Raw genomic sequence first — 16,114 nt, 5'->3', positions numbered from 1 at the left:
TCGGACCGGATACCGATCGGTTGTTCGGTTTACGGATATATTGCCCAGGCCTATCTAGAATCCTAATCATGATAACCAAGTTGGTTAGACCAATAAAGGAATATTTTATGTATTTTTGGCAGAGCTTTCTCCCTTGAACTAGTTTTGCTTGAAGTTAAGAGATACAATAATGTTATAGAAAATTGGATTGGATATTTATTTTGAGAATTCTTTAAAAAAATGAGAAAAAAACATATAGTTTAACAAAGGAGAAGAGAAATACAGTATATGATGAATACCACCACCCTGTTGTAAAATTCTATACATCTCAATTATGAACTACTTCAATAACAGCTTTGAAAATTCCACATGTGGATCATGATCATCTTACCCTTTTCCTCTTCTAAGACCATCTCCAATGTATTTTGTTGTTTTCACCTCTAAAATAGGGATACTCTATAATAGAGGTGAGATATGTTCCAATGTATTCCCCTAAAATAGCAATTTCTAAAATATAGAATAAAAAATAGAGGAATGCTATTTCTTCCCCTATAAATAGAGGAAAAAATAGAGATGAAGAAATAGAGGTGGGTTGGAGTAATTTCACCTTTAAATACTATTATAGAAGTGAAAATAGCAATGGGTTGAAGATGCTCTAACTCTCAATCGCTTACCACAAGAAGCGCCTCCTAATACTGTACTCGTGTTGGAATTGCACGATCGGAATCCAGATGCAAAGTGATATATTATCATGAAGCTCTTCCAAATCTTTACAGTGAGTCCCTTCAAAACCATGTTTGGTTCACTGAGGTCCATATCCATATCATCCATTAATATCAAGTGTGTTTTGAACTAGAAGAAACGTTACCTATTCCAAAACGAAAAAAAGTAATAATTAATATCCAAATTAAACTGATTTCCTTTTTCTAAGATAAAGTTTACCTTTTGTAATTAATTAACTATAACGCTTCCCACATCGGAAACTTTAAAGAAACTGACGTAGTATATAAGGAGGAGTGAATTATTGTATTAGTAACCAGTTGGCTTTGAGGTGTAATGCTCATGAGTCTTCCTGTGATATATCATATAACCCATAACCCAATAGGGTGCTCATTAACTGATAACTGGGAATAAATATATGATAATAATTCACACCATCACACGTCGAAAGAGCCATCCTCTCAACAACATTAAAGATTCATGAGCCAAAGCCAACTGGTTTTTTGCCTTGTACAAATAATGAATTGCGCTCGGGTAATTTTCTGATTTTTGGACTTCCTTAACATACTTTTGTTCCAGTTTCCGTGTAAATTTGTCTGGATCATCTTACATTTAGATTTTATATATTGGAAAAAATTATAAATTCTATATTTTTTTTTTAATATGATAGATCTAAACACTATTGGAGATAGCAGAGCAAAGATCCACTCCTATTATACAATACCTCAAAAGGTTTTCTCAAAATGGTCCAAACTCTCTCTCAAACACTACCACTCCTATTAAGCCAAATCATTCAAAGATGAAACGCATAAGAAGCCGTACTGACTTCATTTTCTCTCCCTTCTTATCATACAAAGGAACAGATCTAATCCCTGGTCTTAGCTCTGAAACAGGCAAGCATGTTTGTCCCCCAAAATCATCCTTCTCAGACATATCATACTCTCTGACTTCAATCCTAAGCAAAGCAAGCTCTGGCACTGTTAATGGGAAGCTGAACTCTTCATCCCAAATTGGATACCAATTGTCTTCAATTATTTTTGTCTTCCTCTTTGCATTATCTGCTGGTACACCCACTATGAACATCTACAAAATATCACAAATCCACAATCTTGTAACGTTTTGAAAGAATGTTAGAAAGACCCTATTTGGTTAAATTGATATTAATACCTTAGTGTAGAAATCAGGAGGAGAATATGCGTCGAAATGAGTGTGACTGAAGTCTAGACGCCATCCATCTCCCATATACACTTTCACCTATTAATAAACCACATCAAAATGGTATGGCATTTAAAAAATTTGTGACATCCTTTATAGTATTGTTAAATTGTTGTTGACTTGCCTTTAACGTTTCTTTCACAGGAAGTTTCTTCCTAGGGTCAAAGACTTCCTCATGAAACCCTTTCTTCATCAAGAAGTTAGGTTTCTTTACATACCCGCAGCCTCCATTGGCTCTAAACATGCCGTGCATCATCCACAGAGATTTCCCATATCCCTATAATCACAAATAAATTGTTACACACATATAGGGTCAGGCCTAAACCGATGCCAAAAAGGTAGCATAAGATCCAAGGTATCCGTAGTTAGCCCTTTAGTTTGTTACCTGCATATTGAATGCAATCATTTGTGCTCCATGAGTCCAACCAATAAGTGGTTTGTAGTTTGAGGAGTTAATTCTTGTTCCTTTCGGGTATATCCTAAGCAAATTCTTCTGTGTAAACCTTACAACATCTTGACTGTTGGATGAACATGTCCTGTCAAGTTCTTGCTCGCTTAAACTCAAACGTCTCACTTTATCAACCGCAACTTTCATCTCTTCTTTCACCGATCCCTTTGGTTTCCCAGCATGGATAGTGATCAGTCGTTTGTAAACTGGTTTCTGTTCTTCGCTCGCTTCTTCTTCCTCCTCCTGCTGATCACTATCACTCTAGTTCAAAACTCAAAACTAAATTACAAAACAACAAATAATGTAAGACAATTATTAATCTAATGTTTTCTTACCTTGGTTTCATAATCATCGTAAGACAACATACTTTCTAGTGTCTGAATCTCTTCTTTTTCAGGTGTTTCCTCCTCTGAAGATGGAGATACATTGCTATTATCCTTCTGTTTAACTAACGGGTTCCTTGATTCAAGATACTCTTTAGGCGGTTTAGTTGAAATGATTATCCGATGAAGCAGTGAAGCAGGAGAAGGAAACTCTTCTAAGCTATCTGACTCAGGGTAATACAACATTTGTCCAAATATCTTTGTAGCCATCTATAAAAAAGAACAAAAAAAGTTCACAAAACATTGGAAAAATAACCTGATTGTTTCACAAAATACATAGTATTATATTACCTCAGCCACTTTGGCTTGAAGATCAGCTGTAAGATGATCCTCCAAAGTGATGATAACCGGATAAGGCGAGCTAGAAAACGCGTAATCTCTTATCGATTTCAAGCATTTGATCAGCGGTACAGGCGTTGTAAGCGTTCTGAAGAAAACAAGAAGCCGTATGATCGGACATGAGATTTAAGGAGCCATAAACATTTAAAATTTTGATAATTTGAGGCCATAAAATGTATATATAATAAATATTTAAATTTTGAGGGTCAAGGCGAATATTTCATCCTGGTCGTGCCAATTTGATCTGAAAACGTTTTGTATTAAGAGAAGAAAGAAAAAGAAGGTTGACCTTCCATGAAGAACATTGATATCTGTTCCAGTAGAGTTAGGCCAAAGATCAAGCTCAATAACTCGAACTCCTCTTTGCAAAGCTTTGATCACAGGGACTTCGCTACAATCACTACTTAGTTGGTTCCCCGTAAGATACGAGTTGTGTCCCGTGTATATAAAGTAATGCGACAACGGCAATGTCATGTCTTGGTGCACCTGTTTCAGACACAACATTTCACATTCATTGTAATAACAAAGTTTCGATTCTTGAAAGAGAAGATTAGAGTTTTAAAGATTTTACGTGAGACTTGATGGGAGGATTGAGATCGTCGTAAAATAGGAAGTTGAAGAAGTCGTCTAGGTCAAGTCCATGGCGCGTGAAACGCGTGACGTGGTGTCTACGTCTTATAACCTCGTCGATTAACCGCTGAGCCTCGGCGACGGTGGTTACTGAATGGACTTGGTGGTCGTCGAGGAAAGAACAGAGCTGCTCTGCCCCCATAACGCCGGATGATCGGTCTCCGTCGCTTTCGCCGCCGCTGCCGACGGAGAATTTGCAGAAAGCGTCACGGACGTCGTTGGTGGGTTGGACTTCGTTGATCTTGAACTTGCGGTTGAAGCATTTGAACATCTTGTAGTTGTAACTCCCATTGGAGTGCGACTCTGTCTTCTTCTCCTTCCCCATTTGTTCAAAATTTTCTTATGAAAATAAGTTTTGGTTTTTAAGAATATAATTATTAGGGTTTATTGTGAATCAAGAAAATGTGTTCTTCAGAATCAAAGAACTGATTTGGTGGTTCAGAGATTGAAGATGAGAAGGAAAGTCTCTATAAAAGAGGAGGATTTGAAGCAGGATCGTTTTGTAGTTTTTGTATTAATTTAAGAATGAGATTATATTATGTTACATATATATCCAAATGTGTTGCTTCCATGATTCATATAGGATCCGTAATCTTTTATCCATTAATATTACTACACCAGAAATTTTTAATTTCAAAAAAATCACTTTATTAATAATTATGTAGATCATTGTCAAAAAGGTTACATTAAATTTTTAATATAGTTCAAATAAAACCGTTAAGCTTGAATTTTTAAAAGATGATACAAGTAAAATCATTACGAGTGAATATTTATAAAACAGATAATTATCATTTTGAATTTATTATGTAATGTTTTTTTTAATGTAATTTTTTCGTAATTTGTAATACAATAACAAATCAGTTTTTTTAAATATCTTTTGTTTATATTATTTCTTTTTTAAAAAATAAATTCTAGATTTTTTTTTCTGTTTAACTCTAGAAATTGTATGCAGGATTCATCAGTAAACGAAATCATGCGCACTTCGTGTACATCACGTCGACCTTGATTTGACTAGTAAAACTACATACTAACTTGGTTCTAACCGCAAGTCGTGTACGTCTCTTTAATTCGTATGAAAAAGTATGGAGTATATGTTTATGTTTATGTTTGTGTGAATATGATTAACAATGCAGAGAGACTCAAACTTAGTTTTGTGACTTAAGCGCCAGCTAAACAAGTGAGGACAATGAAAATGTAAGACATGCTTGTTTCGCAAGTTATCTAATGTTTTACATGTCGGCTTTACGAGCTTGGGATGATCTTGAACTGTATCCATGTAACCTGATCGTTCCTGAGGTGTAGACACGGAAACCATCTTTGGACGAGACAAGTTTGATGCCTTTGTGCAGATTGGATTTGGACAAAGCCTTGTAGCATCTATGGTAGTGTTTAGGCACATGTATTGGTTTCACAAAACATGCCTTTTCTAAGTGAGGAATTGCGTGAAGATGAGAAGGAAGATGAATGACAAACTCTCCAAAGTCATTAGTAACAGCTTTTATCCAGTTTGATCTCTTTTTGAAACCAGTGTGGCACTTGATGGCAACAGTGGCATCTATAAGATCATGTCAATTGTTAGATTGTTATGTGTAGTTAAACACAAAAACATAAAGACTTCGACGCAAAGACATATATATAGAGAATACCTGAAACAGGGGTGTTGCAAAGAAGAGAACCGGTGATGACCACAGAGGAGAGTTTGTGTTCCTCGTAGCCATTCATCTCAGCCATCTCTAGTCTGCTCCAAAACTTGCTTGCAGCTGTGAATTCTCCGTTGAAGAATAAGAATAAGAAGAAGCAAAGTAAGATGAAGAAGCTCCCCATTTCTTGAAAGTCTCAAATATGAAATAAGATGTGTGTGTAAAGAAGATGGTTTTAAGGAGAGCAAATGGTCAAATTTGTCTGACTCCATTTATTTGGTTTATTCTTTGATTAATCTCAATGTGTTATCTGAGCTAACTACATTTGGAGGAAAAGTGGAGTAGTTAGCAGAAAATGAAGAAACAAGCCTACCATCACTGAGAAAGACTGATCAATTGACTTCTGTGGGTTTGGTCAGTAAGCACTAAGACACCATTGGTTAAAGGGTTTGTTGACCAAAACCATATTTTCTCAAAAGGAAGAAGAGGTAACACATTTCTACACCTTTACTGGGCCTCTAAAATTGAGTATCTGACATTTTACGGCCCATTGGTTGTTCTGTTGGACAACCTTGATAAGTTGACATTTGATCGACTATTGACATTCAAGTCTTTGCGTTACCGTTGACTGAAAGAAGGGAATTGAAAAGGTTATGTCTATCTGATTTGATGGTCTGACTTTTCTTACACTAATTATTGTGTTGATAAATGCTCTCAATCAAACTATTTTAGACGTTAATCATTTTTTTTTTCATTTTCTTTAGTTCAGTTTTGAGATTAAATGGTTGGACGCGTTTGATTCCAGTCGTGGAAAACACTCCATACAGTTTCTTGACGTTATGTTTCAAATCAGAAACTCATTTCGTGGTATAACTTTCTTACAAATTTATCCATGATATTATAGTATGTTTTTTTCAAGGGAAAAAACTTCAAAGAGGTTATTATCACTTTTTTATAATATTTTACAATTATGAAAAGATATTCATTCTTGCATAAACAAAATTTTCAAGCTTTTTATTGCGAGATCATTCATGTATTAGCATTTCAGTTATTTCCAAGGCGATGTGAATTTTACAATATCCATCTAAAGCCCCTTTGGCTCTATCTTGGTGGTTTATAGTAAAATACAAATACGAAATGTATAGTTTATAATTATAGCAATACGAATAAGAAGCATAGGTTTTGATGAAGCATGATCATTACACAGAATCAGAGTTTATATACTGAGGGATTTTCAGATAATATTGAGCGCAATAGAATAAAGCTCTTTTGTTGGTCTTATAAAAGCAAGTTGGAGTTGAGGTTGAAGAATTACATTTACAATGGATGCCAAATCATAAGGATAGAGAGAGGACTTCAAGAATCATCTGCATCACTTCCACCTATATGCCTTCCATGGCTACTCACCCAGTAGTTGCTTCCATCAGGACCCGATATCTTAAATCTGTCACAACAGTTTTCTTGATTATCAAACAAGAAACTATCATGTTCTTGAAGTTGAAGTCCTGAAATGTTCTAAATATAACCTTTCAAGAACTGACTTTCCTTCTTTGTACTTCTGGCTCTTCTCATGAGCAGTCTCCTGGTAACACCATACACAACCAAAGAAAGTTATAACCACACAAGAAAATATGGATGTTTCTTTTTGCAATGTCCCATGTTCTTTCTTACATATCTCCAACCAACTATTGATCCACATGAGACACAGAAAATGTCAGCCACTGTATGTTTTCCAGTCATCATCATTCTGTCTTCTGTTTCTCCAATTGTAACATTGGAACTAAACCAGATCATCATCAGAAATACCATCCCAATATTAGGAGTACTGGATCATCATCATTTGATATAATCTTTAGGTATTTTAGAAATTAGAAAACTTACACTTTGTTGAAAAGATAAGCTTTTCCATGCTTACAGTGAAAAGACTGAACAAGAAACACACACCCACATACAAACACATTAGCTAAAGAAAACAACAAATGAAGAATCAGTGAGAGCTTAGTTAGTGGCTTCAACTGATACTTTGTTATTCGCAAGAACCAGAAAGTATTCATTCTTTAGACCACAAAGGTATCAAAGATACAAATCTGTTTTTCAGATGATTGCTTCTCTCAGATCAGCTAAAGGGGAGCTCAATGTTCAAAACTATGATTTGAATTGGTGACAAGTATAGAACCAAAAGTTCAACAATGTAGCCATCCAAAAAAATCAAAGGCTTGTGTTTCAAAAAAAAAAAAATCAAAGGCTTAGAGTGACTTAATATGTAATTTTCTTCATAGGATGATCAAATTAACAGCAATAACATTAAAGATGAATTAACTATTTCTCACATAACTGAATCTAATTAACACACAGCCACATCTCTTCTACAGAATCATCTATCACTGATTATCCTCAACAAATCAAGGAGCATGCAGAGCAATAAAAAACTGATAAACCACAAATTCAGAATAATAATAAAAACAAGAAATAATACAAAGCCAAAACAGAGAGATTGCAAGAGGTGGAAAAGAGACAAAACCTTGGAGATGATGTCTTCATATAAAGCAAGATGAGTCTTGCAGTGTTTGCAGCTATAGATCTTCCCTTCAAGATGAACCACAAACAACCTCCCCATCTTTGATTCAAAAACTCAAAAACTGCAAAACAGAGTTTTCGATCTTAACAAGAAATACCTTTAAATTGTTCTTTTAGCTTTAGACAAAATCTCAAAACGTTATCTGGCAGAATTGATGTATTGTTTGTTGTGTAGTTAGCAAGAAATGTGGATGGGGAAGGTATAACGTCTGCTCTCAATTATTCACTTTTTTAATATTCTCTTTTTCTTCTTCAGTCCAGAAAAGTGGAACAACGTGTACTCTTCACCAACTGCATTTTCTATATTCGTTTCTATTCGTTTATTTTACTGGTTTATACGCCGTAATTATTACACTTTATTTATGCCCTTGTCTATTTTTTTTTGTAGATTTCTTGAAATTATAATTTCATTTTATTAGTTTTTATTTTAAAACCTAAGAATGTATATAACCAGGTTCCCTGATTTTCTAGACAAACCTAAGATATGGTTTCAATTTTGTTCCCAATAAAAATCAAATTTAAAATTATTGACGGATTTACATTTTGCTCCAACCTAACTCTTACCGTTACCACTAGGTTATATTGGTTTGCATTTCATTAGTTACAACAAGCTGGTGTTGCAAAAGTAACATATTATCTCGTTTTGTGTACATGTAAGCTATTATGAGATGATTTTAAACTTTGGTACTATTTGTATCATGCAAAATTAAACCGTATTAGTCCCGGAAGAAACGAGACCAACACCTTCGCTCTTTCTCTTCTTTATTTTTGACCAAACCTCTTTGCTTTTACGTGACGTATTGCCAAGAAAAATATTCGCCTCCTTTATACTCCTTCTGTTTTTTAACATAATAAGTCGTTTCAAAGAAAAATTTTTGTTCCAAATTATATGTCGTTTTCGGTTTTTTTATGTAAAATTTATTAATAATTAATGATATCTAACCAATGATAATATATCTTCTATTTTTTTATTGGTTGAATTGTGGTTAGGTAAATCATTAATGATGTTTTTGTTTAAAAAATATAATAAACTAATGATTTTCTTAATCTATGTACATAGCTATAAGATAAGTAGACGACTTATATTAAAAAACGGAGAGAGTATTATTTAATTACCAAGAAAAATATCATATCTTCTGAAGAATATGACAAAGGAGGATTTGTAACTTTTCAAAAGTCAATATAATAATGAGCCACTATTCGTATTTTCAAATTAAACGAATACAATATATCGATTGATAATATTTTCTAAAATGTTGAACGTCCACGTTGGAATTATATCTTTACAGTATGTGAATGAATAATTACCATCTTCAACATGTCCTAAGAAACTTCCACTAATCATGTTTTAAGAAGCCTTATCCCAGCGCTGTCTTATGTGATTGGTCTCTCTCTTCACCTTATTCTTTTGTGGTGTCTCTATTTTCTTTCACTACATTTTGAAAAAAAAAAAACTTTGGTCCCAATGGTTGGTGTCTCCATTTAAGGTTTTTCTCTGATTTGTTTTCTTTTGTTTCCTACTTTCTAGCGATCTCTTTTGTCGATTTCACAAAAAAGAAACGATTTTGGTCCCGGTTGAAGTTCTCTCACTCTTTAAAACCCATTTATTAAAAGCCCATTAGTTTGATACCTTGACAATCGGGGACTACCCTCCATATATTTATATCATAGAAATCTCATCACCTCAAGCTCTGGAGGCTTTGAACAATCCACACAGACTCCCGGGTTTGTCCCACTTAATTGAGTGTACTCGTCAAGCTCTATCTTGTTTCCAAAGCTGTTTGGTGGAAGTTGTGAATGTTTCTGCAAATAGAGTAGCAGATCAGATTGCTGTCAGCGTTACGAATGATGGACGATGGAGTTCTTGTATTGCTCGTGGAGGTCCAAGTTGGCTCAATGACACTATTTTTGCTGAGGCAGTTAACTCTCAATCTTTATACTCATGTTGAAGCTGCCATAGCCTGTCTTAGTAGAGTAAGAAGCCATGGTTTTATCTCTTTATCCTTCCTAGGGTATTTGTTTCTCAAGCACCTAGTGGTGTTAGTTCTGTCTGTTATTTTTCTTCGTTTTTTTCTTTCCTTCAAACTTTCTGTTGGAGTTCAAACACTTGAAGTGATTTCAATGACAAAAAAAAAAATGTAGAGTTTGCAACAGGTGGAAGGTAAAAAGAAACATGACAAGAAGCAGGGAAATCAATGAACAGTTTTCGCGAAGACTCTCTTTCACTTATTAATTAAATAGATTGATGTATCTTATACCGATAATGCAAATATGTTGGGTATACAAGATAAGTATATGATCTTAAAATGGTTGCTTTACGATTATATAAGAAGTGTTGATGACGCATAACAGCATTCACAATATATTTGTTCTAATGCTTACTTTTTGGTCGAAAATGCTTGCTTACTTAACGCACATATTAAAACAAAATTCATAAAATATATACAAAACGGAGAGATTTTTTTAAAATGCCTTGGGCATCTTTTCTCATTGATTTTTTTTTTTTTTTGAAAAATCTTTTCTTTTCTCATTGATGAACTCTAGGTATTTTTTTTTTAAATTCTAGGTTATTACAAAACAAACAAAACTATATTATATACAAAACTAACTAACTAATCTAATATCAAAGCTAACAACTGCCAATTCATCGGAGTTGTCTTGCATTAAAATATGTATAATTCTCATTAGGTGATAAACGCCCCACTATCTGTTCCTCCCGCCTTTTACTATCTTTTGCCCTTTGGATCTTTCTATTAACAGGAAGAAAAAAAAGACAACATTATTAGCAAAATGGCTCTCAGCTGGGCTCTGCAACTAACAATACTAAAAGTTCCTAACAAATAAACCTAACAGAAATCATTTTTATCCAAAATAAGAGAATATACTTATATTACGTAATCAAGAAATTAAAAAGAGGATGAGATTTGGGTAAGTTACCTGAAACTTAAAAGCTAAGGAGTTGATGGGTCAACACCAAAGGCAGAAGAAGAAGCTCCATTCATACGTCGTATACGTATCTTTTATATTTATATACACGTTCATACAAGGTTACGTCATGCGTGCATGTATTTACAACAAGTATTCGAGTCTCTTGAAATACGTCGCTATTTGAGTCTCTCTTGTTGGAGGATCTTTTGATATCTCGGGTGCACGTTTTTACATGCTGAAACCTGAAAAAATGGATTAATCAAACACATAAGCCTTATCAAATTTTAATTGTTCTATTTTGAGTATTTTTATGCAAAAGGAGATTTGAGATTTGGTCTCTATGAGAACACATCATGTAGCATGCGTGAGGCGTGACGTGTTATGTCGGATTAAATAATTAAAAATCTTGAAAAGGACGAAGAAAATTAGGTTTACATTGCATGGTACACGGTTTCCACATGAGATTCTAACCTATATTTTACAAGAAAGTCTTAATACAACTTCAATTTTGTTTTCTTTTGTTTGTGATTTAAATGCAAGTTAAAATTCAAATCTTCTCCCAACCAAACAAGTTGTAAAGAATCTAGATCCTCAAGTCATGACATGTATATCAAACATTGACTATAACATCCAGTCATCCACATGCTAAAACTATTTCTGACCCAGTCTGACAAGGATTCATATCTTTATTATGCAGGTTAAAATCTAAAAACAACAACTCATACTAGATTTGAAAACAATGCAACTTGGTGTCATTGGCCCTACACTAGCTTTCAGTGTAACCAATAAAATAAAATTAAAATAATAAATTTATGTAATGGCAAGGAAGAAGAAGAGTAAGTGGACTTACAGCTTCGATGTCGATCTTGAAGACGAGAAGCTTTCGTCTCTCTCTACAACTTGTTCTATACGCTACAACTATATGACCGATGGCTAAAACAGAGGAGCAGAGAAACAGAGCAACTTCCGCCGCTTTGAAGTAACTACCTCCGCCGTCTCCGTTCGTCGGCTCGCCGAACACGAACGCAGCTTTTAACGAAACGTAGATTAGAGAAGAAACAGAGCAGATCATTGTTATCATTAGATATGGACCTCTTGATAACTTGGGTCCATCGCAAAGCCCGTAAACGCCTGTGCCAAGAAAAGAAAAGCAAAATTTTGTTAATGTGTGAAACAGAGTATGCAGTTCAGGAACAGAGCACTTTTGATTTAGAGTCATGGGCTCTTGCAAAGTTTGAATCTTTACTATTGTTAGGAACATAGCAATGTGTGAAACAGAGTATGCAATTCAGAAACAGAGCATTGTTGATTCAGAGAGGCATGGGCTCTTGTAAAGTTTGAATCTTTACTATTGTTCAGGAACAGAGCAAGCATTTTCAATGTGTGAAACAGAGTATTAAATTCAGGAACAGAGCACTTTTGATGCAGAGTCATGGGCTCTTGCAAAGTTTGAATCTTTACAATTGTTCAGGAACAGAGCAAGCATTTTTCAATGTGTGAAACAGAGTATGCAATTCAGAAACAGAGTACTCTTGATGCAGAGTCATAGGCTCTTGTAAAGTTTGAATTTTTTGCACTTACAGAGTATAACGGCGGATCTAACGATGGAGATTAACGGAATATCGATGAGGGAGTGGCGAAAATCGTAGTTGGTGAGATGAGAAGAGAGGTTCGCCGGCGCAGAGAGGCGGTGGAGGAGGGCGGAAGGGAGGAGAGCGTCTGCAACGGCGAGGAAGATGGGAGCAGAGACGAGGAGAAAAGAGAGGAACATTGTGAACAAAACGAATACAGTTTTGATCCCTCTCCATAGAGAAGACCAGAACCTTCTGCTTTTGCTAATCTCTTCTTTGCTAAAACCCATATCGAATCAGGTTACAGAGGTACAGAGACAGAGAGAGGATTTATTTTGAGTGATGATTGTTTTAGAGAGAAGGTGTTCAGAGATTTTTGAGGGGGTTTTAAAAGCGATGATGACGAGGAGGATGATGATGCTCAGATAACTACTAGTATGTTGTTCATTTATAGAATTAGTGATTTTCTCGTTGGACTTTGGAATAATGAATATATAATTGCTGGCAAACAAAAATGAATATAGAATTATTGGATTTGCTTGTTCATATTTTTTTTCTATATATCAATAATCATTGTTAAATTAGAGCTTTTTTTTATTTGACCAAACCTATTTTTGAGCTTTTTATTCTATTAACGTGTCTTTAATTCACTTATATTTTTTGTTAATATATACTTACATATCAGAATCATAATACCATTTTAAAAAAAAAAAGACAACGAAGCTAGTAAAGATAATTGTGATCAATCCTAAGATTTTTGTGTCAGATTTTTTAATTATTTGTGGGATGATTTTTTTACACCAAATGTTTAATCAGTTTTCTTTATGCAAATGATTAATCACTGGAATATTTAAAGTATAAAGCAAGAAACAATGATTTTTCAAAACCAAAAATAGGGGGCACAAAGGGGATATCTGAGTTTCAGAGGTATTTTTGATTCTGTCAGTTTCGTCTGAATAATCAATTATCCGATCTAATCGATTCGGACATCGGATATCCGGAAAATTTTAGATTTTTGATCAGATATCTAATTCGATCTATAAAATTAAAAAATAAATAAAAAATAAAAATATTTTATTACAAAATTTTATTTATTTTTTAAAATTTTAATAACTAATATAATAAATTAATTAAATAAAAATACTATAAAATATAAAATTTATATAACTTATATAATTTTTAAATATATGTATATATGAACATAACAGATCAGATCAGATATCTATTACTAAAAATCTTAGTATTTATGATTTGTTTTGTTTCTTACGCATATTGTATATTGGTATTTGACTGGTTTCATAGAGTTAGAGATATCCAGTTTTTTTTTTGTTCGAATTGAAACAGATAAGAAACCGAGTCAAAATTTATAGATATTTTTCCCATCCCTAACAAAAGTGAATATTGTATATTGGAGTATGTTGATTTCTATATGTCTTCTATATTTAAATCAACTTGATTGTCATTTGTCATTTTTCTTTGTATGTCTCTTTATACAAACTTGATGTTATTTTTTAAGATAAACCATATCTACTAGAAGGTAGTCTGGGTGAAATGAAATGAATTGATTACGATTGACATATCAATTATAGTGTTATAATTATGAAACTCTATGGTAAACTTAATTTGTAAAATATAGGCAATATTATGAAATTATATATTAAGAGTTTTTTCCGTAAAATTCAAAAGCTATCATGTAATTTTAGATTCTGTAGATCTAAACTATCAGCTTTTCATATTTTGTATAAATTTACTTTTTCCCTTTTTGTTTACATTAAAATACGATTTTAAGACTTAGTCTGCTGAAATTTTTTGAAAAAAAAAACATTGCTGAAATTTCTGATAACAAAAACCTTCCAAAACATACGTTAGGAAAACGTAAAACATCCTAAATAACTAGAAACCGAGATATTCTAGAGAAACTTCCAGGTCTTGGAGTAATTGACTAGTGATTTTCCAAGTTGACTATGACTTATAAATATTGTTTTGAAATGTTCGTAATGTTCAGATTATAGCCGCCGTATAATAACGGTAATGCCTAAAAAAAAGCGTGAAGCATAGAAAAATCTCAAATAGTTGTGAATGTTTCATAATTTGTCCTTATTTTCATTTGTAACTAATAGAGCCAAAATGGAGTCGAATACTTTAGAATTATCACAAAAAGGCTATCGTTTTCTAGAAGTCATCCTTGATAAAATAAAGTTAATTAAGTCCACGCCATGCCCATCCCCTCCCGCCGAATGTAATGAACCAAGACTCGTTAACACAAATATAAACGGGAATGGAGGAACCGACCGATTTTAACCATGTTGTTGGATAATTCCAAGCTTGTGGAAACTTAACATATTATTAGATGTTTAATATGTTAAGATAAACACAATAAGGAAACCTAGAAATAGGAAAAGGAAGTTTCTATTTAGGTTAGGTTTGTGTTTTCCATATCCCACATGTTAAAGGGAATTGTCTTTCATATAAATATAGGTCTAATGGAGAGGTGTTCCATATGATCTAAGTGAAACATATTGAGAGCTTTAGTTTTGAGTAGTTTCTAAAGCTAATAAGAAAAGTTGTTCTTATAACTCTTTGTGTTTCTAAGAGATCTGAATTGGTATCAGAGCCTCAGGTTGGAGACTCGATCTAAGCTTAAGTTGTAGCTTAAGATCCTGGTGCTTGTGAACAAGAGATCGCGACGGCAAGATGGCTGACGTGACTAGGGCTCCACGCACAAAGGACTTTGGATCTACATCCATCCAATGTCCGATGTTGTCATCGACAAACTACACAGTTTGGTCGATGAGGATGAAGGTTCTACTACGTGTTCATGAAGTGTGGGACACAATCGAACCTGGTTCAGATGATCAAAAGAAGAACGATGTTGCGATAGCTCTTTTGTTTCAATCTGTTCCTGAAACATTGATTCTCCAGGTGGGAGAACAAACCGCATCAAAAGAGATCTGGAACGCCATCAAGTCGCGACACCTAGGAGCTGATCGTGTAAGGGAGGCGAGACTTCAGACGTTGATGGCGGAGTTTGACAGGTTGAAGATGGATGATTCAGATACGGTGGATGACTTCGCGGGGAAGATATCGGGCCTATCATCCAAAGCAACCTCGTTGGGAGAAAACATAGAAGAATCCAAGATGGTCAAGAAGTTCTTGAAGGGTCTTCCAAGACACAAGTATATCCAGATCGTAGCATCACTTGAGCAAGTCCTAGATCTCAACTCGACGGGGTTTGAAGACATAGTTGGAAGGCTTAAAGCGTACGAGGAGCGTGTAGGAGAAGAAACTCAGAAAGAAGACCAAGGGAAGCTGATGTTTTCGAACAATGAAGAGCATAGTCAGAGGGGCTATGAAAATTCCCGTGGTAGAGGAAGAGGACGGAACGGTAGAGGCAGAGGTCGAGGTAGGTCACACAACCAAAACCGTGCGTCACACACCGAAGATAACAACTCGAAAAAGAATCGCTCAAAGCTGATATGTTGGAGATGTGACAAGCCTGGTCACTACGCAACTGTCTGTCCCGAGAAGTCAGAGAAGGATCAAGAAACCAACCTAAACGAGACAGAAGAGGCCGATGCACTCTATGTACACGAGGTGGTGTTTTTGAACGAAGATAAGGTGATTCCGAAGAATCTTGATATCAACAAAGGCGATGCAAGTGTCTGGTATTTGGATAATGGAGCG

The 16,114-nt window shown here is 34.5% G+C and overlaps 4 protein-coding genes across 4 annotated transcripts; all 4 read right to left on the bottom strand.

The window, feature by feature from the left end:
• Window positions 1-1,258: 1,258 nt before the first annotated feature.
• On the bottom strand, window positions 1,259-4,297 carry LOC103866016 (phosphoinositide phospholipase C 6). The gene is made up of 8 exons (XM_018658462.2): window positions 3,656-4,297; window positions 3,374-3,570; window positions 3,037-3,172; window positions 2,698-2,955; window positions 2,300-2,623; window positions 2,039-2,191; window positions 1,867-1,953; window positions 1,259-1,782 (listed from the first exon to the last, which is right to left on the bottom strand). Exons 1-8 carry the CDS (start codon window positions 4,037-4,039, stop codon window positions 1,489-1,491), a joined length of 1,833 nt encoding a protein of 610 aa, XP_018513978.2. The 5' UTR covers window positions 4,040-4,297; the 3' UTR covers window positions 1,259-1,488.
• A 319-nt stretch (window positions 4,298-4,616) lies between these two features.
• LOC103865767 lies at window positions 4,617-6,237 on the bottom strand. Its single transcript, XM_009143617.2, has 2 exons — window positions 5,361-6,237; window positions 4,617-5,269 (listed from the first exon to the last, which is right to left on the bottom strand). The coding sequence occupies exons 1-2, from the start codon at window positions 5,536-5,538 to the stop codon at window positions 4,944-4,946; spliced, it is 504 nt and encodes a 167-aa protein (XP_009141865.1). The 5' UTR covers window positions 5,539-6,237; the 3' UTR covers window positions 4,617-4,943.
• Window positions 6,238-6,519: 282 nt separating this feature from the next.
• LOC103865766 (protein yippee-like) lies at window positions 6,520-8,106 on the bottom strand. Its single transcript, XM_009143616.3, has 5 exons — window positions 7,876-8,106; window positions 7,236-7,279; window positions 7,026-7,134; window positions 6,881-6,936; window positions 6,520-6,798 (listed from the first exon to the last, which is right to left on the bottom strand). The coding sequence occupies exons 1-5, from the start codon at window positions 7,969-7,971 to the stop codon at window positions 6,711-6,713; spliced, it is 393 nt and encodes a 130-aa protein (XP_009141864.1). The 5' UTR covers window positions 7,972-8,106; the 3' UTR covers window positions 6,520-6,710.
• LOC103865765 lies at window positions 6,522-14,698 on the bottom strand. Its single transcript, XM_009143615.3, has 6 exons — window positions 12,441-14,698; window positions 11,710-11,990; window positions 10,869-11,101; window positions 7,876-10,681; window positions 6,881-6,936; window positions 6,522-6,798 (listed from the first exon to the last, which is right to left on the bottom strand). The coding sequence occupies exons 1-3, from the start codon at window positions 12,718-12,720 to the stop codon at window positions 11,036-11,038; spliced, it is 627 nt and encodes a 208-aa protein (XP_009141863.1). The 5' UTR covers window positions 12,721-14,698; the 3' UTR covers window positions 6,522-6,798; window positions 6,881-6,936; window positions 7,876-10,681; window positions 10,869-11,035.
• Between the last annotated feature and the right edge of the window lie 1,416 nt (window positions 14,699-16,114).

The sequence above is a fragment of the Brassica rapa genome, chromosome A04 (genome assembly GCF_000309985.2).
Source record: "Brassica rapa cultivar Chiifu-401-42 chromosome A04, CAAS_Brap_v3.01, whole genome shotgun sequence".
NCBI lineage: Eukaryota > Viridiplantae > Streptophyta > Magnoliopsida > Brassicales > Brassicaceae > Brassica > Brassica rapa.
Note: the sequence above shows the minus strand (reverse complement) of the source record. Positions and strands in the feature narration are given on the sequence as shown.